The 24,353-nt window shown below is 42.3% G+C and overlaps 1 protein-coding gene across 1 annotated transcript in view; it reads left to right on the forward strand.

The window, feature by feature from the left end:
• Positions 1–24,353, forward strand: part of LVRN (laeverin) — a 541,073-nt gene that overhangs the window by 505,035 nt on the left and 11,685 nt on the right. The window contains exon 19 of the mRNA XM_085632644.1: positions 13,077–13,158. Within this exon, the coding sequence (XP_085488770.1) occupies positions 13,077–13,158 (82 nt within the window). The remainder of the gene's footprint in view (positions 1–13,076; positions 13,159–24,353) is intronic.

Consider the following 24,353-nt stretch of genomic DNA (forward strand, 5'->3'; position numbering starts at 1 on the left):
CTGAGTGCCCACCACCTGCCTGTCATGGCCTGTCCCGCCCCAAACTGCATGCATGTCAGAGCCAGTCACAGAAATATAAAATTACATTGTTTCATTATCATTTTATTTTTCTGTGACTGACTCTTACGAGTTAATTACGGAGGAGCACCCCTGAGCACTTTATAATCAGAATGTGTATCCTTCAATTAATAAGCTACCAAATTAGATCAAATCTTACAAAGGAGAGGACGAACCAGCATGGGGTCACCTCAAAGGGAAGAACAAAGGAAAAGTTAGTCCTGTCTCTCGGAGAGCACTGTAAAAAATCCCCTTCTGTTCTGCTCTAAAGTAGGGGTGTGTTGTGAAACAAGGGAACCCCTGATATTTGAACCTGGGTTGGTCAATAGTATTGTAGGGTAACACTGGTTCATATAAAGCCAAAATAGGTTGTGTGACAGCGAGAGTTGTTAATTTTGAGAAAGTGTTAATCACTTAGCCTATAGCTTAGGGCATAAAGTATTGAATACATGCCAGGAGAAGCACCAATAGACCGATTCAAATTGTACGGAGGGACACAGAAGGGTATTGACATACTAAGTTATTTGTTTCATAAATAATATGTCAGAATTTTGTTCACGTGCTCACAAAAGAAGTGAAAGGAGCATGATGTGACGGGTGAAGGTGACATTTAAAATATACATCATATTGACGACAAAACCAAAAACTCCTGACGACAAATTTAAACATAAAGGAGTTTTTGTTGTTAACGGGGTCGACGGCGTTTTGATCTCAAGGAATTGAGATCATCATCAGGACAAAATTGTGAGCATGTGGAATTGGGCGACCCAGAGAAAGCTGAGAAGGAATGAAGCCAAAAAGATGAGTCAGGGTGGGCCACTGGACGAATCCAGACACAGGCGCGTGTCTAATAATTGTCAGGTGCCTTCAAGGGCCAATCAATGAAGCCGTGAGGAGAGGCAGCAGGGGCTCAAGTGGGAAGCTTACTGAGCCGTGGTGGAGGTGATCCTGTTCCCTTGAGCGGTCGTCAGGGATGTATCGTGTCCATGGGGTAAAAATGTATTAGTGTTGGTTTAGAAGCGTATTACTCGTTTTGATTTGGGAGACGGGCAGCCGCTCCGTCTTGTGTTGCACATGGATGATTTACTAATCATCTGACAATTATAAGTTGGATCTGATACTACTAATTTCGAAATTCCACTCTTAGAAAGTGGACATTTTTCTGCTCTTAGCTCTCTTGTATGCCTTACAGCCTTTCTCTAGAACACATTGGGGGTGGGGTGACAGCTACACTTTGTGCATTCCCTCTAGACAGCCACAAGTTCCGGACACTCAGCTGCATCTGCATTCATCTGCATACTGATAGGTCTTCCTGATCAAGAGGGAGGGGGGAAGCTGATACATGCACCTGAATAGGTAGTGGTCTGGCCTCACAAAACACATTGATCTACCCCACCACAGATAGGCTGGCAGACAGAGCTGGGATAAAGGGAGACTTGAGTACCACAATGAGTTTGCTTTGTAGTCACCCCCACTTCAAGGACACGCTTGGGTATAAGTATTAGGTCTATGACCCTCTCTCACTAGTTCACTTTGGGGTCCTGAGGAGACTCTGCCAAGAAGAGGAATTGTGCTACAGGAGGTACTGCCACTTTGCTAACTGCTTTGCTGTGTTGGCCTGGTGCCTGCATATTACTGGGCTACAGGAGGAAATGCCACTTTGCTGCCTGCTCCGCTGAGTTGGCCTGCTGCCTCTGACCAGAGTGGTGAGAAGGACTGCACTTGTTCTCTACAACCTTTTGCAACTTAAGTATCTTCAAGGACTTGTTGGCTTGCCCTCTGTTCAGGAAATCCCAGGGCCATCAAAGATTTCATTTGCACAAATGACCGCTGCTAGGCTCTGCCTGACTAGCCCTTAACCAGTCCCTGGCCTTCACAGAAGGTCGGCAGTCACTTTTGGGCACCTAAACGCATCAGCGCAGTGCACCGATCAAGAACCGCAGTGTCTGCTTGCTAAACTTCAGGCCATCGTTTTTGTCAACTTCGCTGAAGCTGCAGTGCCTGAAGGTAGCCTTGCTTGACCCGACACACTCTGCACGCATCAAGGAAATATGGATGTCTGCCCTCCATGACTCCAGTCACTGCATTGTATCAAGCAAGGGAAGACTCCAGCAACGTGGGTCCTGATCCCAATGCCAACGGCACCACTGCAATTCCCCAAGAAAGGTAACGTGCACTCCTGGACTTACGAGGTCCCTGCCGGCCACCAGCGCTCTCACAGGCAGCCCCAAAGGAAGCAAGTAGATCAGTCTCATGCAAACTTGACATTGCATTTTAACTGTAATAACTTTGGAAGCATTGCTTCGCTATGACCCAGGGAGAAAGTATGTTCCCGATCATGGCGTGGATTGCTGTCATTTTCCCCAGCGTAACCTACTAAAGGCACAAGGGCTCTTTCAGCCTTGTACAGTCTTGATGTATTCGTAACTTGAGATGCTTTAATTGGATTCTTATCATTTTTATCTTTTTTTGAAGAATAAAAGAGATACTATTTTCATACCTCATTCTGGAGGCCTTTTTGTGGAGTTTTCACTGGGATGTTCTATCCACATATGTAGAACTACCTCACATATTGCCTCTTATGTAAAGCCTGACTGCTCTGTGCCAAACTACCAGAGAGTGAGCACAGACTAATTTAAGTGTGGGACTGACTTACCCTGGCTAGAAGTGTGCTCCCTACTTGGACAGGGTACATAACTCTGCCAAAAAGAGACTCAATTTCTATAAAATACCATATTATCTCTGTGTATAATATTTACATTCTTTATATTTTCTATTGCCAGAGTAACCGACATTTGCTACTGCTCTTGTGCATATGTTCTGCACGAGCTTGACTTCTAATAAAAGCTTTCAATAATACTAGTACAGGTATCTTGTGCTTGTGCTGGTTCTGGGTAAAGGGTGGAAAAACCCAGAAAAATATACACATGGGGCCCGATTCACAGAACTAACTTAAGACTTTAGTAGTCCTAAATCTAAATTTAGGACTACTAAATTGAGAAAAATCCTAATTTTAAGACTTTCGGTATTCACAGAAGGCATTTAGGAGTCCTAAAGTTAGGAGTCCTAACTATACTACTACTAAACTGAGAAAAATCCTAATTTTAAGACTTTCGGTATTCACAGATGGCATTTAGGAGTCCTAAAGTTAGGACTCCTAACTTCTGTGAATACCGAAATGAGTAAGTGCCTTCTGTGAATACCAAAATGAGTAAGTGCCTTCTGTGAATACCAAAATGGTAGTAAGTTTAGGATTTTGTCTTAAGTTAGTTCTGTGAATCGAGCTCATTGTCTCTGGCAGGTCTGTATGTTCCTAGGGGCCGATTCACAGAACTAACTTAAGACAAAATCCTAAACTTACTACTTTTGTTATTCACAGAAGTTAGAATTTTGTCTTAAGTTTGTCTTAAGACAAACTTAAGACAGACTTAAGACAGACTTAAGTCAAAATCCTAACTTAAGTCTGTCTTAAGTCTGTCTTAAGTCTGTCTTAAGTTTGTCTTAATACAAACTTAAGACAAAATCCCAACTTCTGTGAATACCAAAAGTAGTAAGTTTAGGATTTTGTCTTAAATTAGTTCTGTGAATCGGGCCCCATGTGTGGGCCTTTACTAGTTAAGTTTTGGGAGAGGTTCACAGAGCGACTGTCCGTTTTCTCCCCTGCAGGTGCACATTGGTACTGTCAAAGAGTTAAAGGAAATCTACCAGTTGCAACCATGTTTTCCTTGGCAACATGACATGATGACATTCCATGTGATCTCAAGTATAGTATGAGTCATAAAAACAGATTAGGCACTTCAGTATTAATAGTTTATTAATAAATGAAGCCATGGTCAAAGCAGAGTACTCCTAAATGAATACCAGTGAAATGTTCATTTTAATTATTATCATTTTGGCCATAAAGAAACTGTTGATACATTAAAGAACAGAATTGATATGCTGAAATCTACTCAAATTCTCGACTCTTCCCTCTAAAAAATTATATTGTGTTAATTCACAGTAAAAACATGGTAAAAATGGTGACATACCGAAGGTAGAGCCCAGTGACTAGAACTTTATACGCCCAGTACAAGTGAGCAAGATGATGAATTTGAAGCCTGACACTCTCCTAATAAAACTCCGAGCCTTTTATCATTTCAAACAAGTTTAATTCCAATTACAAATTCAACAGCATAAGAGACATGATCTCTACAAACACACAGATTGCTTGTTATCAATGTCAAGGCACCCAGGTTGACGTGACTGTAGATCAAATGTATCAGCATTCAACCTCATTTGTTGTAGAATTTGGTAGTGGCCATTATCTGTTTGGGGACCCTGACCACCACAAAAGGCTCTCATGATACTTGTTAAAATATCTTGCCATCAACCAACGTCATATTCTGTATAGCACATTTGTTTACCAGAAATATTGTGTTAGAAACACAACATTTGTTCCAAGGATATTCTGAGATAAACAGTAAAAATGAAGGTACATGTAAAAAATGTTTAGCTATTGCTTTGTTTCTGGTATTGTACAGGAGGCTCGATAGCAATGTCATAATTAAACGCTTTGCAGTTAAGACATTGATAAAATACAGGTTGCTGACACAGCAATGATGTATTTCTTATATTTGGGAGATTACCTCCAATCAGATTTAGCATATCTGAAGGTTACAAAAAGCTCAGAACAGATGCAATAACCAATTATGTTGTCAGGCGTGACCGTGGAGCACACTGTGGTGTTGCAGTGAGAAACACCTCCGCTCCCTCCCCTTGGTTTGGGTACTGCTGGCGAACACACCTACACTTAGCTGGGAATGGTAGCTCCACTGGGGGTTCCTCCAGGGTGCTGAATGTCCAGGGAGGGATACTTTTCTTTGCCCTCCAGAAGGTAGTTCACCATACTTCCTAATTGGCATGTTGGTTTCCCAGTCTATCATGGCCACTGTTCAATTTTTCCTTATGGAACTTTCCCAATTAAAGATTTTTGAGGTGTCCCTCTGCACAACAAACTCTTGGGAGAAATCAGGGGCCTTGAGCAGGGGTGCAATGCACATGCCTTCTTTCAGGCATCAAAAGCTTTCTGGCACACCTTTGTTCAGATCACCTGAAGTGGCAGCTTTTTGGAAGTCAGCTCTGTCAAGGGGGGCAACAATGGTGCCATACCCCTTGATGAATATCCCATTATATTCAGTGAGGCCTAAGAAGGCTGTCACTTCTGTTTGGGTCTTGGGGGGGTTCCCAAGCCAGAATGGTGTCAATTTTGTTCTGCAATTGCTGAACCTTGCCACCTCTTACTTGGTTCCCCAAGAAGACCACAGATCCCTGCCCTATCTGGCACTTACTGGCGTTGATAGTCAGACCTTCTCTCTGCAGTGCCCAAAGCACTTCCTGGAGGTGGTTCAAGTGCTGGTCCCAACTAGAGCTGAAGAATGCAAAGTCTTCTAGGTAGGCAGCACTGAAGTTCTCCAACCCAGCCAGGACCTGATTTACCAGCCTCTGGAAGGTGGCTGGGGCGTTCTTCAAACCAAAAGGCATGACTTGGAACTAGGAGTGCCCTTCTGGTGTTGAGAACGCTGAGCTCTCTTTAGCCGCCTCGGTCAGGGCAACCTGCCAGGACCCAGATGATAAGTCAAATATGCTGAGGAACTTGACAGCTTCAGGCTGATCAATGAGCTCATCAGCTCTGGGGATGGAGTGTGCGTCAGTCCAGGTGACTGCATTGAGCCCACAGTAGTCCATGCAGAACCTAAGTTCAGGTGTAACACCTGGAGGGGCAGCCTTGGGGACCAACACCACAGGGCTGGGCAGGGTCAGTGTAGGGAGGACGCTGACACCCTCCACTGACCCATCCTTTACCTTGGAAGATAGGAGAGAGGTTTTCTCTCCTTTTCCACCCCATCATCAGTAACCAGAAGCATGGTAATCTCAGAACTCTCAAAGTGGGGCCAGAGGCGTTTCACATGCAGGACCCTCAAAGGGTTCCTAGGAGTCTTGAGGTCCACCAAATAGGTGTCATCAATCTTGCACTCTTCACCTCATAAGGTCCAGACCAATGGTCTTTGTGGGCCCAAGGTTCGACTGGCTCCATTCCCCCCACTTTTTGACCAGGCTGAAACTCAACAACCTGAGTGCTATTCTGGTTGTACCATCGTTTAATATCCTCCTGGCTAGCTTCCAGGTTCTGCTGTGCGAGCTTTCAGAAGCAGGCTGTCTGGTTGCAGAACGCCAGCATGTAGCTAACTACATCCTGGGGTGGCTTCTTGGTAGCTTGCTCTCAGCCTTCCTTAACCAAACTGAGAGGCCTTCTCACTGGGTGTCCATATAGAAGTTTAAACGGGCTGAACCCTACCCCCCATTGTGGAACCTCCCTGTAGGTGAACAGAAGGCATGGCAGGAGGACATCGCAGTTGCGCCTCGTGGGTTCAGGTAGACCCATAATCATGTCTTCGAAGGAACAGTTGAAAGTTTTAACCAACTCATTGATTTAGGAGTGGTAAGGAGTGGTGAACTTATAGGTCACATCACACTCCTTCCACATGGACTTTATGTAGTTTGGACATGAAGTTGGTACCCTGGTCAGATACCACCTCCTTGGGTAAACCAACATGGGTAAAGATCCCCATTAGAGCATTGGCCACAGTGGGCGCAGTCAATGTCCTCAGAGGGATAGCATCTGGGTACCAGGTCGCATAATCCACCAAGACCAGAATGAATCTGTTGCCCATGGCTGTTTTGGGATCCAGAGGCCCCACAATGTCGATGCGAACCCGCTCAAAAGGGGTGCTAATGGCAGGGAAAGGTTGCAGGGGGGCCTTGCACCTCCCCCTGACTTGCCTCTCACCTGGCAGGTAGGACAGCACTTACAGAACGCATTTGAGGACTTCCTCATTTAGGCCAATAATAGTGGGTGACAAGCCTGTCATAGGTCTTGTCTTGCCCCAAATGATCTACAAGTAGCACATCATGAGCCAGACCCAGTAAGAAGGTTCTAACGCACTGGGGAACTACCAACACACATGTTGCACCAGGCTCAGGAACTTTAGGTTTACTATACAGGAGATTATTCTCCCAGTAGATCAGGTGCTGGCCAGAGGAGTCACCAGCTGCCTGGGCTTTAACCGGCTGCCAAAGACCCACAAGAGTATGGCACTCTTTCTGCTCCTTGCAGAACTCTTCCCTGGAGGTACCCCTTCCTGCTGCCTGTTGGTCAGCTCAGGCAGGTTCCCCCAGTTCATACACATCTTCCCCCTTGGTTTCCACCTCCTCCCGGATTGCGGGAATTTCAGGAGCAGGTTTCCCTAGGCCATTGCCATTCCTCTTTTTGGCAGGTACCTGGGCCATTCTTCCAGACTCTAGGTCCTTCTGACCAGCCTCATGAGCTGCCATGGACCAGGTAATCAGGTATGCCCACTCAGGCAACCCCCTCATCTCCAAGTGTGGCCTGAACTCTGCCTCCTTCCAGAAGGTGTACTCCAGGTCATTGCCCAGCAGACAATCCACAGGCATGGACGGGCTCATAGCTACCTTAAGCAGACCTGAAACCACCCCAGTCAAAGGGAACCAGAGCCACAGGGTAGTGGCTCTCACAGTTATCACTATCTAGGGCCATCTCCTCCCAAAGCACTACACTAGCCGACCCCAGTGACAGTCCACTGATGTGGGGCTGTGCCCACTTGGGACACTTGGCACCCCCTTTGTAGTGCCCTTCGTGCTGGCACTTATAGCACTTTATGGAAGCCTTCCCTGCAGTCTTACAGGCAGGGAACCATTTCTTCTATTCAGCAGAGGTCTGGAAACCCTGACCTACAGAACTATTTTGGGGCCCTTTAGAGAATTCCTTGCTCTTTTTGTCTCACCCCCCTTCTTCTGTTGAGCATCCTGCCCACTCTTGTGGTGATCCCCCACCCAGGTACCTTCCTGTGGACCATGGTGCTGACCCAGCTGTCCGCCTCCTTAGCTAGCTTTATACTATGCACAACGTGTTGGCGCAGATCTGGAAAAGCAAAGACTGAACATATGTTCTGTTGCAAACAAATTATACAGCCCTGGCAATGTTTTACCTTGCTGTCCTTCACCCAACCATACAGAGCCTTGCAAACAGAATTCACACAATCCACGAGGTCTGTTTTGGAAATCTTCTGCCTCTACCTGAATTTCTTTCTATATTTCTCTGGAATCAAACCAAACTTTCTGATCAGGGCCTCCTTCATGGGAGTTATACCTCACCCTGGCACCCTTCTAGGGCCAGTAGAGTGTCCCCACTCACTAGGGATATGTTTCCAAAGACTAGCCCCTCAGTCTTTCTCAGGGGCCTTGTGCATTTGGATTGCAGCTTCATAGGCCTCAAACCATCTGTCTATGTCTTTTCACACCACAAAACCAAGGTATATGAACTCTCCTGTCAGAGGGCACAGATGAATTGCTACCACCATCACTGCTAGACTCCACCTGTCTGGTCATGATGTCTAGCTCTCTCAGGCTCAACTCCTAAGCCAACATCATCTTCTTATCCTCAATGATGAATGTTCTCTCCTCCAAGGCCTGCTTCTTTTCCTCTAAGGCCTTCTCCAATTTGACCTTAGCCATCTCCAATTTTAATTTACCCTCCTTTCTCCTATCCTCCAGCTCCTCTGGGGACAGGTCCTTAGAGGACATGTTGCTCCCTCGCCCAGGAGGTACCACTGCTCCATGCAAGGTATCAACCCCTGACCCACAGATAGTCTCAGAATCTTTCCACTAAATGCTGTTCCTCCTCATCATCATCCTCTTTCTCCTCATCATCCTCCTCCTGAGGGATCATATGTGCTGCATCCCTAGTTTCTATCCTGCCCCTCAGAGCATTTTGCAGCTCCACTCTGTTGGTGAAGCTTTTGGGAGAAACCTCAAACTCCTTGCACAAATCTTTCTTTGAGTTGCTATACTGTATACTTCTCCAACTCTGATTACTCAAAATCCATGCATGCAGGTGTGCAGTTATGAGACCTCCAACCAGAGATATGATTTAGAACAAAAAGCTAAAATGCCAATCAGGGAGAATTGAAAAGTTAAAAATGGCAATTTGAAAAGAGTAGAGAAAGAAAAAAGTAAATGGGGATCAGAGACAATTGATTGGAATTGGCCTAGATATGGATAGTAGTGTACACCAAATTACTGTAAGGTTCTGCACAAACTCAATTCCTATCCTCAACGCTGATCACCAATGTTAGAAATTTGAAGTTTCTATTTGGCAGAGTATACACCCTGTCCAAGCAGGAGCCGCAATCCTAATCAGGGTAAGTCACAACATCAATTAACCTGCGCTCTCCCTCTGGTTGCTTGGCACAGAGTAGTCAGGCTTAACTTAAGAGGCAATGTGTAAAGTATTTGTGCAACACTTAAATTACAGTAACACACTGAAAACACCACAATATAACTCCACAACAGGTTAGAAAAACTGAGAATCTCTATCTGAATACAACAAGACCAAAACGACAAAAATCCAATAAGTAGAACTTGAGATATGAATTTTAAATATTACATGGAAAAACAGTGTTTAGGAGTCACCAGCAGTCAAAAGATTACTTGAGGTCGCAAGGGACCAGTACAAATCCAAAGTTCAGGATGCCCGTGATGGAAGGCAGACCGGCTATAAAACCCACGCAGGGTCGCTGAAAAAGTACCTTGTATGGAGTAGGCATTGAAGGATTCACTGTGTCGGTTCTGAAACAGTTAGGTCGATGCATTGACGTCAAGCCTCGCAGTCAGTGTCGAAGGATCAGCACTGCATCGATGTCAAGCCTTGCAGTTGGTGTTAAAGGATCAGTTCTGTGTCATCATCGAACCTCGCAGTCAGGACCCATGTCATAATTGAATCTGCATGGCGTTAGAGGTCACTGCATTGGTTCTGATCGGCGTAAAGGTGTCACTGCCTCGATTTTTGCAAAAAAAAAGGTGCAGAACCCACTTCTGAGTCCCAGAACTCCAGGGGTCACCTCAGGCAAGGGCAGGACTCACAGATTGCTAAGTCCAGCACACCAGCAGAGTTTCAAGACGTCTTGTGTATCCCAGAGTTCTGAAAACAGGAAGCGAGCCAACAAACTCTTGGAGAATCTTGAATTAAAGTCTATAGAGAGCAGCTCCAGTCCCTCTGACTCCCAGGCAAGAAGCAGCAGGCCGCAGGCCAAAGCAGCAGAGCAGGTAGCAGAGTGGCAGGCATTTCTACAGCACAGCAATCAGCAGGCAGCAGGCCAACACAGCAATGCAGTTAGCAATGTGGCATTCCCTCGTGCAACACAGAGGCTCTCCTTCCAGGCAGAATATCCTTGGTTCCAGTAGACTTCTGATTTGGTGTCAGTGATCCAGTACTTATATCCAAATGTTCCTTTGAAGTGGGCGAGGCATCAAAGAGGCCTTTGAAGATCACACGGTCCCTACCTTTCCTGCCCTGGCTCCAGACTCACTACAGAGGGGTATGCAGCCCTTTCTGTGGGAACAGACACAGCCCCTTTCAGGTGCAAGTGTCAGCTCCTCCCTCCCACTCTGCCTCAGGAAGTGCCTGGTGATGGGCCATCATGATGCAAATGTCACACTTGGGGGGTAGCTGTTCCTCAGAACGCGAAAAAAGACCAACTGTTGGTATAAAAGACTCACGTAAGGTTGGGTCAGTGTGAGTGTAAGAGGAAATTCTCCTTTAGAATATAGTGCCCTCACACACCCTTGCGAGTGTCATGCTTCATCATCGGGCGTTGCTCCTCGTGGGGGTGGCGCTGCAGTCCCTCACGGGCCCCGCGAGAGGGCTCTTTGGCGGAGATCTTTTGAGGAGGGAAAGAATGGGCCAAATTACGCAAACATTTACCTCCTGCTTGAAGGCAAAGGTCATGCATGGTGAGCAATTGTCCACTAATTTTACATTAAAAAACCAGAAATTCACTAAAAAAATAACTAAAGTGACATTATAAATAGATATGGCAATAAGATATCACATTGTGTGAAAAAAGTCCCAGAGATTCACTGAAAAAAACACAAAGGTTAAAGTGAAGTTATAGTTAGGCATGATAATAATCTCTAACTAAACGTTAAAAGAAACACTAAAAATTCACTGTAAAAAGCAAAGGTTAATGTGACATTATATTAAGTTAAAACTTCAGTCATAACATCGGGGTTCAAATGCAAAAAAACTGAAATTCACAATGTATTGTTTACTGAGCAAACTATAACTTGTATCCCCACCATGACCTGCTTTTGACCTCACATATCACATCATTCGTGACATGTTGAATGATATCATTGATGACATTAGTGATGAGATTTCAAATGACATCATTGATGACATAACCAATGACATCACTGCTGACATCATCAATCCCCCTGCTGTTCTAATTATTCTATAAACCAGTACAGGATTTCAAATATGAAACTAAATACTAAATAGTGCAGAATCATGTAAATTATAAATTAGCATTGACACACACAAGCTCCCTTTAGGAGAACCAAGGTCCTCCAATGCACAATCATAAACCTCTACCAAACACTTTGTGGGTAGCTGAATCCTTGTGGGCAGTCAACCAGACACAAGTGAAGAGGCCTCCGCTGCAGACGATATTTGCCCTTTTGAACGACTTTTCATGGCGAACCCACTTGGTCCAGACATCCGAGCTCCAGTAGATGGCGACCCCTTTCTACACAGCCTTTTTCCTATACTGAATCCTTTACTGAAAGCTGGCCTCTTGTGGGCAATCAACCACACGTGGGTGGGAAAGTACGTATTGGAAGCAGTTTTTACTCTATGAAGAACCACTGCATCGAGATCCCACTCCCTCTACAAGAAACCAAAGCCCCTTTGGTGGTGATGGCCATAGTATGAATATCCTTCACCCTGCACTGAACAGTTTGCAGATAGCCTACTTCTTGTGCAGCCGCAGCCCGAGCAGGTAAGAGTGGTGGGGTAGTGGGGCCGGGTTGGGGGGGAATTCATTTTCCCTCATCATTGTAATTTTCCCTCATCATCGTCCGTCAAAATCCCCCCCACCCCACCCGGCCCCACTAATGGTCATGCCATTCTGCTGTGCACATAATTATCCCTGGCATCATAGCCAGTTCTCACCTGTTGATTCTCCTTTTAGTGTATGAGTGGAGACCAAAATGTGGAAGAGGTCATATGTGGGTAAGCTGTTAGCCAAGAAATGTAGAATACTGATCTTAGAAAGGAAGTAGACGGGTTGGCGATAGACTGTTGGTATAAAGGGGAGAGCAGGCTGAGGCAACAGAATTGCTATTATAACATACTGAAACTGTACCATATTACCAAGAACTGGCAAAGATGATGGAGAGGGCTGGCTGAGGTGTGTACGAGGCCAACCGGGTCGTTTTATGCAAGTCTTTTAGGTAAGTAGATTTTATTGTTAGTACAACTAAAGGCAATCAAGGGAACCACACTCAGATAGACTCCCAGAGGCTGTAGATGAGTAAGGCAGACAGCAAAGAGCAAACGGTAACATGCAGTATAAGATACACTGTATCCTTCTCTTGCCATCTATTGCCCCCTTGATTGCCCGGTGAAAGCTCATGGATTTTTAACACTATTTTTCAAAATGTTCCCCGTGGAAGACACACCCAAATCCCCCTTGAAGAAGGTGTATTAGCTCTCTTTGCTGGTGGAATTCGGGATTTTGATGGGGTCCATGCAGGTGTGCACTAGTGATGCAAGTCGTCGGCATGTTCCAGATATGGTCTTGTACCATAAATAAATCAACTAAATAAATACTCTAAACATGCCACTTAAGCACTTAATGAGGAGAATATAAATGCAGTATTAATAAAGCAGCACATCGCTTTTAAAGTTCTACCCCATTAAATGTAATATACAACGCAAAGACATCCTAAAAATGGGTGAGCACCCACTTTTAGCTCAGATTTTCTATATAGAAGAATCACAGCAACAGAGTTATGAAGAACCACTCACCTGAAGTTAAGAAAAGTAGTTCCTTGATTTCTGATTATCAATGCAAGATAAGCCTGTCTAATGCTAATTCAAAGGTATTCTTATTTTGTTTCAGGTTTGAGCACTATGCCAGTTTGTATAACTTGGTAATATCAGCAATGGGAGCTAGAGCAACAACAGATTTCCAAGTGCAAGAGGTAAATAAATCCAACATTTGCACAGTTTGATGTTTTCTTATATATCTGAGAAATGTCATATCTGCCTCAAATCCTTGTGACCTTTATCTGAAGCATCACCCCATTCAAATATGTATGCCAATGTATCACATATCTTCACACAGGGTAAGTAACTGTTTGTTCATAGTGCTATTCATTCCCAAATTAGGTTGTCTACACCAAAATTCTGTCTCCTTCATAAGGATCCTTGTCATCTGGCGTTCTGGCGGTCAATACCACCAGCCATTTATAAGTCTCCTTTACTGTTCAATGGCTCCGTTCGCACTCTTGTTTCAATGGACTAGTCTGAGCACATGTTGGCTTCTTTTGTGCTAATTTTACATAAGTACCCCAAAGTTACCATCTGGTTTGACAAATGTTGCTTTGAACCGAGATGGAAAATGTTTTGAGTCCTTGAAATCCATTCACCTCTTTCACATTCTATAACTGCTATCCTGACAATTATCAGTTGGATCTTCAATAATATTATTTGTCATTGTTTAGTTTGTGCCCATCAGAAAACACATCCCCTTCGTTCATTTGAACAGTGTGTGCACCTATCACCCGACTGAGTTGGACCAATTGCGCCCCTTGAAAATGGAAATTTAATTCAGATTTTTTCTGCGCTTGAAATTTGAATTATCTGTTCATAAACCATTAATAAACACCAATAGATAAATTCATCAAGATGATTCTCTAGTTGTAGTAAACATCACCTTTAACCTCATGCACAAGCCCACCTTGCAACAGTCAAATGGTAGAAAATGAAGAAAATACACCAATGAGCTCTAACACACTAGAGAATGACAACCCTCAACAGGCAGGGTGCACTCACACTTCAGAAACACACACAAATTATGTGTATTTGTGTGCGTTTGTGTGTGTGTATGCGTGTGTAGGGGTGTGTGTGTGCAAAAGAGTGTGAGTGTGTGTGTGTGTGTGTGTTTTTGTACGTTAGTGTGTGGCTATCTATGCTGGTGAGTGAGTGTGTGTTTTGCTGGGTTAATGTCTACCTATTGCTGCATATTTATGTGTATTGCTATTAGTAGGTGACACGATTGTTCAGGGGCATGGTGGTTACAAATGAGTGGGAGTGGTGATAGGTACATGATTGTTGCAGATATGAACCCTACCAATTACTTTGGAGACCAGTACTACATCTTAAATACAGGTCAAACACTAAATAATGCCCAATAGCCTTTCCTTAGCCCTTGGCACAGGTTTGAACCAATTTACCAGCTGGAGCAGGAAAGACTGGCACGCTATAACCGTTCCATTTGTCATCACTTATATGGAGATGATGGGCATTCAAATAATGATCTGTCATGCCAGAGACCGCCAATAGTGCATTTAATTTGATGTGGATTACTGGCACACCTTTCCACGAAGGATGCCCACACACAAGAAATCCACATTCTTATTTAAAAAAGCATTGTTAATACATTCAATCCCTGTATTAGTGCAGAGTACATGAACCAGTGTAATTGTGGATATAAAAATTATGGTTAGAAAAATAAAGGCAATCCATGTAAATACGATGAAAATCTGCAACAAATTATCATAATCAATGGCAATCTTTGGATGGAGTCAATAATGTAATTGCTTCGTCAATAACCGTAGTTAATGGCTAAATTCGCAACAAAATGTTGCCAAAATAGTAGCTTTCTAAATGCCTGCAGCACACATACCAGCTCATATTTAGAGACGTATGTACAAGGGGATTGTCCCACCGGAATGTCACTTTTTTTAGACGTTACTGTGGCGCAATGCCCTGCACCATATTTTCAAAGTGGCATTAAGCCATTTCGCATGGCTTAATGCCACTTTGTCAATATGGTACCCTTTCACGCAGGTCTGCATTAAAGGGCCGTGCAATAGGTTTTGCTCTGGGCATTCCACCACAACACCCATTGCTTTTTGATGCTGCCCCAGATTGACAAGGATGTGTATATCTGAGGCAGCATCAAAAACAAATGCCATGCAAGAGCAGGTATTAGAATGGTGCAAGAAGAGAAATACTTTTATTTCTCCTCGTTTTTGCTTGTTCCATGTGTGCAGCACACATAGAAAGAGCAAATCACCATTATTGATTGTTTATGTGCATGAAGGGACACCTTCCTGCACCTAAACAATCATCCATGCAATGCAGGCCCCCTTGCACTATGGTGCAAGGATGTCTGTGTTGGTGTTAGGCAGCTATTTTTAGTGCCAATGCTTGGGAAAACAACAGGGGTCTTCCGTATTCTTGTAAATACGGCGCATCCCTGCGTTTTGGAAATGATGCAGCGTGGTGCCGCGCTGCGCCATTTTCTTGTACTTATGCCCGTTATTGTTCAGCGCGCAGCCTGCTCATAAGTGCAAGGCCAATCTTCATTTATATTATATCATTGTTCTTTCGAGAAGATGCTAGCTAGCACCAGTGTGGGACCTTGACACAGACTATGACAGGTCAAATGCTCCTTCCGGAATGAATGACGCTTCACTCTCCCCAAGATGCTCTCGCTTGAACTTTATTTATTATTTGTCAGCAATATTGTGTGTAAAGCGTGTTTTGATGCGTAAGGTTGTTGCCTAGCACATTTTTCTAAGTCTACTACACTTCTCTCTAAATATAACATATGAGCCTACAGCTTTCAACCTATAGGAAAGTATAATTATATTCCTAAATACATGTAAATGAGATGATAAACAAAATCATGCATTGTAAAATATACTAAAATGATGATAAGAACATGAATGAATCAACACTTTGAGGTAGCTCATGCCACCCCCTCATTGATAGGGCAGCATTCCTAGTGAATATGTACATATGGAAATTCATTGTCAAAAAATGATTCTGTAGGATTATATGTTAATGCGCATTGCTAAAAAATCAAGCTAGGCAATAGCTTTGAGCCTCATTCGACTAGCCAGTATGGTACGAAAATAAAAATCCAATAGAAATAAAAAGCAAAAAGTTGGCAAATGATGGATACATGACGACCAGCAGCAACTGGTGATCGCACTTCTTATATTCAACTGAATTAATTTTGCTATGCAATTTATGTCACATAAAAAGGATAGACTTTCGGTTCCACTACATCGAAGTCAGAATCCAAACCTGAAGGCAATGATATAGAACAAGCTATGCCAGTACCTGAAGAAATAATAGATGCAGGAGATGCAGAAGGAGCAAGTTGCACCAAAGGTGTCACTGAATAAGTTGAAGATAATAACAGATTACAGAAGAGTGAAGTCATAGGTAATAAAGTGTATGAGAAATTGGGTTGTTTGTTGAGGTGGGGGTATGAAACTGCCAAAATCTTTGCCAGAGTGATCCACAAAAAGTCACTAAATTAACCTATACGTAACCATTCTAATAGCTTGGCACACAAGCAGTCAGGCTTAATTTAGAGGCAATGTTTACAGTATTTATACAGCACTTAAGCAGTAATAAAGTGAAAATACAGCACACAAAAAATTCCACGCCACTATAGAAAATAGAGTAAACTGTAATAAATTATTTGAGACTAAATCAACAATGATACAACTTGTAGAACTGGAGATAGAGAGTTTCAAAGATGTAAGGTAAGTAGAGCACCTGAAAGCATAAAAGCAGCACTCGTTGTAATCTGGTTGTGCAAGACCAAGTGAAAGTTCCAAGTTCAGGCCAACCATGATGCAGTGTGGGTCAGATACAGGTACCTGGTTAGTGCTGCCTTCTAAAGTCCAGCTTGAAAAGACCAGTTTGTGGGGAAAAAACAGCAAGAAGCATGGAGAACGTCACAAATGGGCATCACTGTAGTGCAAAGAGCAGGCCAGGCATCACAGATGTTCGTTGCTGTAGTGCGGAGATCCTATCTGTCGTAGCAGATGGTCATTGCTGGAGATTCACGCTGGCAGTCACCATGGGCTGTCGATGCTGTAGCTCAAAGTGCAGATCTCTTGTTGCTGGTCATCGTTCGCAGCCAGTGTATCGCAAAGTCGTCGAGTTCACTGGAGATTTATGTCAGCGATCAGCGTGGTCGGCAAAATCTTGGCACAAACTGACCCTTTCACATTTGCAAAGAGCCAAAACTTTAGGATTCCTCCTTTTCTTTTAGGAGGAGTTCAACTGATGCCACACCAAGGCTCCAGGACCTGGGAGGCAGCTCTTAGGGGTCAGGAACTCACTCGAGCATAGGACAGAAGGGCGCAGGCAGGTCGAGCTGCAGGTCCAGGCAGGTCCAGTGCAGCAGGTTCAGCTGGGCAGTTGCAGGAAGGCCTCTGAAGCTTGTTGGGTCCCTGTAGCTCAGAACAGGAGGTCAATCAGGTGATCCTTGGAGTCACTTCAGCCTGGAATGCTGGTCCAGTATTCCTTCTCAGACATCAGGGCAGGTCTCAGGCAGGTCCAGTTGCAGGTTCAGGTTGATCAGGTGCAGCAGGTTAGCTAGGCAGTCGTTCTTCCGGAGCATCCACAGGTCCATGAGTGTACTGAAGAGTGGGTCTGAGGGTGCTATTTTTATACCTAGTTCCTCATTTGAAGTAGGAGAAACTTCTAGAGGCTTCTCCTTACAGAAGTGTCTGGAATTTCCTGCCTCCTGGCTCGGGTCCCAGTCTTTCGGCAGGCAAAATAGGCTAGTGTTCATTTATTTGTGTGAGAGCAGGTCACAGTCCTCTGAAGTGCAAGTGAGTCTGCGCAGCTCCACTCCCCCATCCTGCCTGTGATGGCCCAGCCAAGCACACCCTGTGCCTCTATTGGGTTGCTATCTGGGAGGGATACACAAAGGCTAACTGCCAACTACACCAAGTCATGTGACCAAGGAACAGGCTGCAAGCACCAAATGGTTATGACAAGAAAATGCCAACTTTCTAAAAGTAGCATTTTCAAAATTGTGACTTAAAATCCGACTTTACTAGTAAAGAGGATTTTAAATTACAATTCCCCAGACACCAAACATGACTTTTCTACCTGCTCCTGATCAAAGGTTAGCACTTATTAAATGTAATAAGGTAACCCAATCTTATCCTATGGGAGAGGTATGCCTCACAGCAGTTAGAAACACATTTGCGAGCTTTTCACTACCAGGACATGTAAAATTTAAAAGTGCATGTCCACTTTTTTTTAATTACAATGCACCCTGCCCTATGGGCTGTATAGGGCCTACTTGAGGGGTGACTTATATGTATTAAAAGGGGGGTTTAGGCCTGGCTAAATCATTCTTTTGCCAAGTTGAACTGGCAGTTTAAAAGTACATTCAAGCTGCAACTTAAGTGGGTGGCACAATTAGTGTTGCAGGCCCACTAGTAGCATTTAATTTACCAACCCTAGTAATATGGTTTACCACTTTACTAGGGACTTACAAGTATATTAAATATGCCAATCAAATGTAAGCCAATTTTACCATGTTTTAGTAAGGGAGCCCAAGCACTATAGAACTGGTTAGCAGAGGTAAAGTGCACAGCGTCCAAAAACAGGTTTAGAAAACAGGAGGGGTGAAGGTGAAAAGTTTGGAGGTGTCCCTGCAGAGACGGCCAAGTCCAGCAAATTGAATAAGGCATCGGGTTCAACATTGGAGATGGAGTTGGTGGTAAAGAACCTACAATTGGAGGCACATGTGCAGGCGAACTCAATATATTTTAAAATGGTGAGAGTGGAGGTAAAACATACAGTTGTTGGGGCACATGTGTCTGAAGTACTTGAGAACCATAAGAAGCAGATTTTACAATGGGCAGTTGCATTGCCATATAATTCACTTAATAGAGCACCTAAGGCTGAATAAGTTCCAAAGGAGGAATTTTCATGATGGCAGTCTGATAACAGTTTAAGCACTGAAAGAGAAGTCACAATATGTGATTGAAGCTTATGAAAGCATTTCTGCTCCAAACTGGAAAACAGCTACTTGGTGACAGTGCTTTTTTAATTTGGAGATAGTGTGTTCATCCTTTAGAACAAAAATGAGTAGCATGACGCCTAGAAAAATGAATATTGTTAAAATTCCACTAAATGTGTTTGAAAATAATTACGCCACCTGCAGAAGTGATAGAAATCCCCATTTGTGTTATAATGGAAATTAACTTGTTCAAGTTATCAAAGCGGGCGTTTCTTAAATTGACCTTTGGACAATAGGGCCTGCTTGAAGGAGGATACAGTGTAGATAAATAGCATTTTACTATTTTCTGAGCATTTGGAAGATAAAAATGTACTTAGATGGCACCATAGCATAAAACATTTTCCCTAATAACATAGCTGCCATACATGACTTATCCACAGTCTTTATAAAAAAAAGTGGGTGGCCCTCAAGGGATGAATTCTCTGTTCTATGTCCTCCACAACAGTTTCTTAATTACTATTTAACTCTATGCAAAGCTTTATCTATGACTTTAACAATATTTTATCGCACAAAGTACATTCAAACAACTGCAGGTATGGTTTCCATTTGCATTTTATTATAATATAGCATCAATCTTTAACTCATTACTCCAATGTTTAATTTTAATTACGGATCAGAATATATCACTCTGACTCGAACTTGCTGGATGGCAACTCAGAAGTGCAGCTTCAGCTCTGAGAACCCAGATTGCTATTTGGCAAACCCTACCACTATCGCTTATAGGCCTGGTTGCATTATCCAAAATGGTTATGGTTCCTCAACTACTGTACTACCACATTACCTCTGTTCCTATTGAGGATGTGGGTTAGAGAGCTGGACACAATGGTGGTCATTACAATGGCGGATTGTATCGGTATTGGGACCGTCCGCCTATGACGCGCCAGTCCCACACATGACATTACAATGCGACTGCCACTGTGGCAATCGCATTGTGCATGTTTACCATTGCGGTGGGTGCTGCTGGCTGCAGCACCCGCCGCAATGGTAAAAATGCATGTTGTGTATTTCCCTGCACTACGTGGCAGGCACCGCGCGGTGCCTGCCACCTGGTGCAGGGAACTGTAGAGGGTTTGTGGCGGAATTGTGGCGGCCGGTCTTTGTGACCGCCGCAGACCTGAAACGATGGCGGGGGGGAAATCGTTGTCAGATGGTGGAGGGCCCGCCACCGCACGGCTGGTGGTGGCTGGCCTTCCGCAATCGTGATCGCCCCCTATGAGTGATACTACCTGGCAGTCCAGCTCCAATGGACCAGCCCATGGTTTTCACTGTGCTCTCTAGATGATATTTGCTTGGGTAACAGACCTTTTCAACCAATGCATTTGCTCTATTATTTTCTTTCCCAAACCAAACATGAGACTCGCCTGATACAGCCGTTGCAGGTGGCCAGCAAATGCTTCCAAAGACACGTAGCCCTCACAAGAACGTGACACCCTATGCTCCAGCAGTACCCCTGGAGGGCCTGCTGCAGAACTGGGACCACTTCGCAACAGGAGACCTGTGCAGTGGAACCGCTTCGGGGATAAATACCATAGGAGATTTAATCAAGACGGGCAACTATTAACATTTGAGGAAGTGGTTGAACAATTTGTTATTCACAGAGGTCAATTCCTTAATCACAAATAACTCCCCAACATATGCCATACTATGTGGCATGTAGTCATGGAGGAACCCCCCATTTTCTCCTTTATGCAAGCTGTCTTCACCACAGGAGCTGGGCATAATTGGTGAGTTGGCTTTGTAAGGCCTTTGGAGAGCATATACAGGTTTTATTGCAGGGATTGAAAGAAGATTGTAATTGGTACAAGGAAGGGCAGTGTATTATAGGAAGTGGGATAGTGAGCTGTCGAACCCTCATACTATGGGCCTGATTTGGACATGTATAATGTCAATATGTTGCACATCAATGCAGTGTTCCTCGATGCTCATGTCTCCTGCCCCCATTGCAGTACCATATTTGCAAACTTTTTGCACTTGTTGGGAGCCTGTCCAGCATTGTCAACATATTGACGGGATTCAGATAAAATATTGAAATTAAATTATCGTTATACCAAAATATCGTCTCTAAAATAGTGTCATATGGAAATATCATCTGCAAGAATATCGTTGTCGAAAATTTCAATTTTAAGGTAAGTAACATCGACATTTAAAATATCTAAGTCATGGATAATGTTTACAAAAACAGAGTTGTTTAAAATATCGTTTTTTAATTATTGTTATGTATTTTAGTATATATTTTATATGGATATGATGTGAATGTTTTGTATAATGATGGTTTCTGTTTTTTAATATAGGTGTTAAATTTGTAGTAGTTATACATTTTAATGTAATTATTGTTTGTGATTTTTTGTGCAGTAGTGGGTTGTGGGTTTAAAGGCGTACAGGGTGGGAAGTAATTTAATAATAATAAATAAGAATTCATTTTTAATTATTTATTTCATTTGTATTTAATTATGGTAATTGTACAATTATTTTTTTGATTTAAATGTTAGGTGCAGGTTGTGGGCTTTATAGGGGTACAGGGTGGGAAGTAATTTAATTTGAAGTAATTAATAAATCGTTGTTAATTAATATTATTTATTTAATTGATAATTATGGTAATTGTGTAGATAATTTTTTCAATCTTTTAGGTGAGGGTTGTGGGTTTTATACGGGTACAGGGTTAGAAGTAAATTAATTATAAGTAATTAATATTTCTTTTTAATTAATGATAATTTCATTGATAATGAATAATGCTAATTGTGCAATTCTTTTTGTAACTTACATTTTAGGTGTGGGTTGCGGGTTTTGTAAGGGACAGGATGGGAAGTAAATTCTTTTAAAATAATTTATAATTAATCTTTTAATTGATATTAATTATTAAATTGATAATTATTTGTTAATCCTACTGAAATAGATAGCATGAATAAAAAAGTCCTTCACGGGGCTTTATATGCACACTATAGGAAAGCAAGACACAAAAGGGAGGCTCTGAAAACGTCTGTGGCAACCTACATGTCTATTGAGAATGTCTCACACATGCCATCTAGTTACCTCTTGAAACCAATAGGCCGCTGGGAGAGAGGACTTCTCTTCTGCTTAAGGGCTGGCACAGTCAAATTCTCACTTTGTTTCACTCTGGGGTATAATGCTAACTTAGATCAATTACCATGCCCCTGTGATGGTCGGAGCGGGCACACAACACTTCACTTTAATTTTTTTGTAATTTTTATAAAGAATACTCAAAAAGATTTTTGATACCGTTTTTTAAAAAGTCTCGCCCATTCATTTCGAGACAGCGTACATGGAAATTCTTAAATTAGAAAACAATTAAATAATTTTCTGCATAAACACTTTTTAAAAAACTGCAGTACGCGCCCATAATACAATGTGCACTTTATGAAGGTTGTTTTATCAATCTCATTTTTTATATATTGTCATTATGTTTAACATGGCGTTAATGGATACTGTTTGCAGATTAGTTCTTAAGCTGCCCGGAATGATTTGATACGATCTAAATTAAGAGGGATCTTGATGAAAACTGTTCTTATCGCTCATAGGATGATGCTTGTTTATGTACGATTTTATTTTATAGCTATGTGTAAAAATGCTTTTATAGATATACCTCTATCCGAATAAAGATTTTTTAATTGAATTGAATATGTTAATTGTGTAATTTATTTTATGTATAGGTACATTTTAGGAGTGTGTTGTGTGTTTTGTGGGGGTATTTTATGGGAAGTAAATTCATTATAATTAAGTAATAATTTTTAATTATTGCTAATTAGTTTATTGATAAATATTTATGTTAATAGTGGAAATAATTAGTTTTTTGAAGTTAAGTTTTATGTGCGCGTTGTGAGTTTTATAGGGTTATAGGGTGGTAAGTAACTAAAATAATACATATTTTTAATAAATAATTTTTAAATACAATTATTTAAATGAAACACATTTTTGTATTTTAATTAGAATAGTATGTATAGTTATGTATGATATGCATTTAACATTATGTATTTATTTTATTTAATTTCTAATAAAAAATATATTTTTAGTTTTTTAACATATTTATATTTTTATTTGTTTACTATGTTTTTGCAATTATTTTATTGTGTTGAAGAGAATTTGTTTTTTCTAATGTTGCACTGACTGGAGTGGGAACAGTACATGTTACCTCTCCACAATCCAACACTTTCCCTACTGTTGCACTCATTGGAGTGGGAATAGTAATTGTTACCCCCCTCAAATCCCACACTTTCCCTACTGTGGAACTTATTGGAGTTAGAATAGTACATTTTACCCATCCGCAATGTGACACTTTCCCTACTGTTGCACTGACTGGAGTGGGAATAGTACATTTCACCCCTCTGCAATCCAACACTTTCCCTACTGTTGTATTGAGTGGAGTGGGAATAGTAAATTTTACCCCTGCGCAATCCAACATTTTCCCTTCTGTTGCACTGACTGGAGTGGGAATAGTACATTTTACCCTGTGTGATGTAACAGTTTTTCCACCATTGCGTTGCATGAAGTGGGAGTGGTAAATTTTATACATCTTTAGTAGAACACTTTGCCTACTTTTGTATAAATTGTAGTGTGAATAGTATATGTATTAAATGTAAAATTATATAATTTATATTGTTACAATTTAAATTATGTGTTCGCTTGTTTAAAAGTATAATATTTATCATTATTATTGTTTTTAATATGTTGTTAACTTTTATATTTTATTTAAAATGGTAAACATATATATAAATATTTCTGAAAACCTTTATTTTAATGGGGGGCCCGACCCTGCAGGGCAGACTCTGTAGACAGGAAAGGAGAATCCTGTTGAATTTATGCCAAGGAAAACATGTAAAACATGTAGAGCCCAAATCCGACTTCTTTTGAGGCTGGCTTTATTTGTCATATTGCGTCGCAGCACTGAAAACACTCATTCATCCTTACGCGTTTCGGCGTTACCACCTTGATCACAGGTGAGTGTACTTTTATAATCCTTGTGGTCACGTGGCCCATAACAAACAACTACAGGCCCAAGGATAGACCAAAATATATATTCAACAATGTGCTATGGTGCAGTATTCCATTTAGCTTAATAGCGTTTTTTTATCACCAATGTCACGAAAAATGTATTCCATAGTTCAAGGTGCATACTGTTCAATTTAAACTGCAAAGTGCATAGTTATGCTGCCACGCCATATTAGTTGCTCAAAATGCGGAGTTACCAGAGAGAAGATCGCCTCTCTCATCTCCCTTTCTCCCTCACGTTACCAAATAGCCTTGGAAATCCGCTTCCTGGTACGTTTGTAAAGCGGGTCATGCCCCCTCCATCAAATGTATATTTGTTAT

The sequence above is a fragment of the Triturus cristatus genome, chromosome 2_1 (assembly GCF_964204655.1).
Source record: "Triturus cristatus chromosome 2_1, aTriCri1.1, whole genome shotgun sequence".
NCBI lineage: Eukaryota > Metazoa > Chordata > Amphibia > Caudata > Salamandridae > Triturus > Triturus cristatus.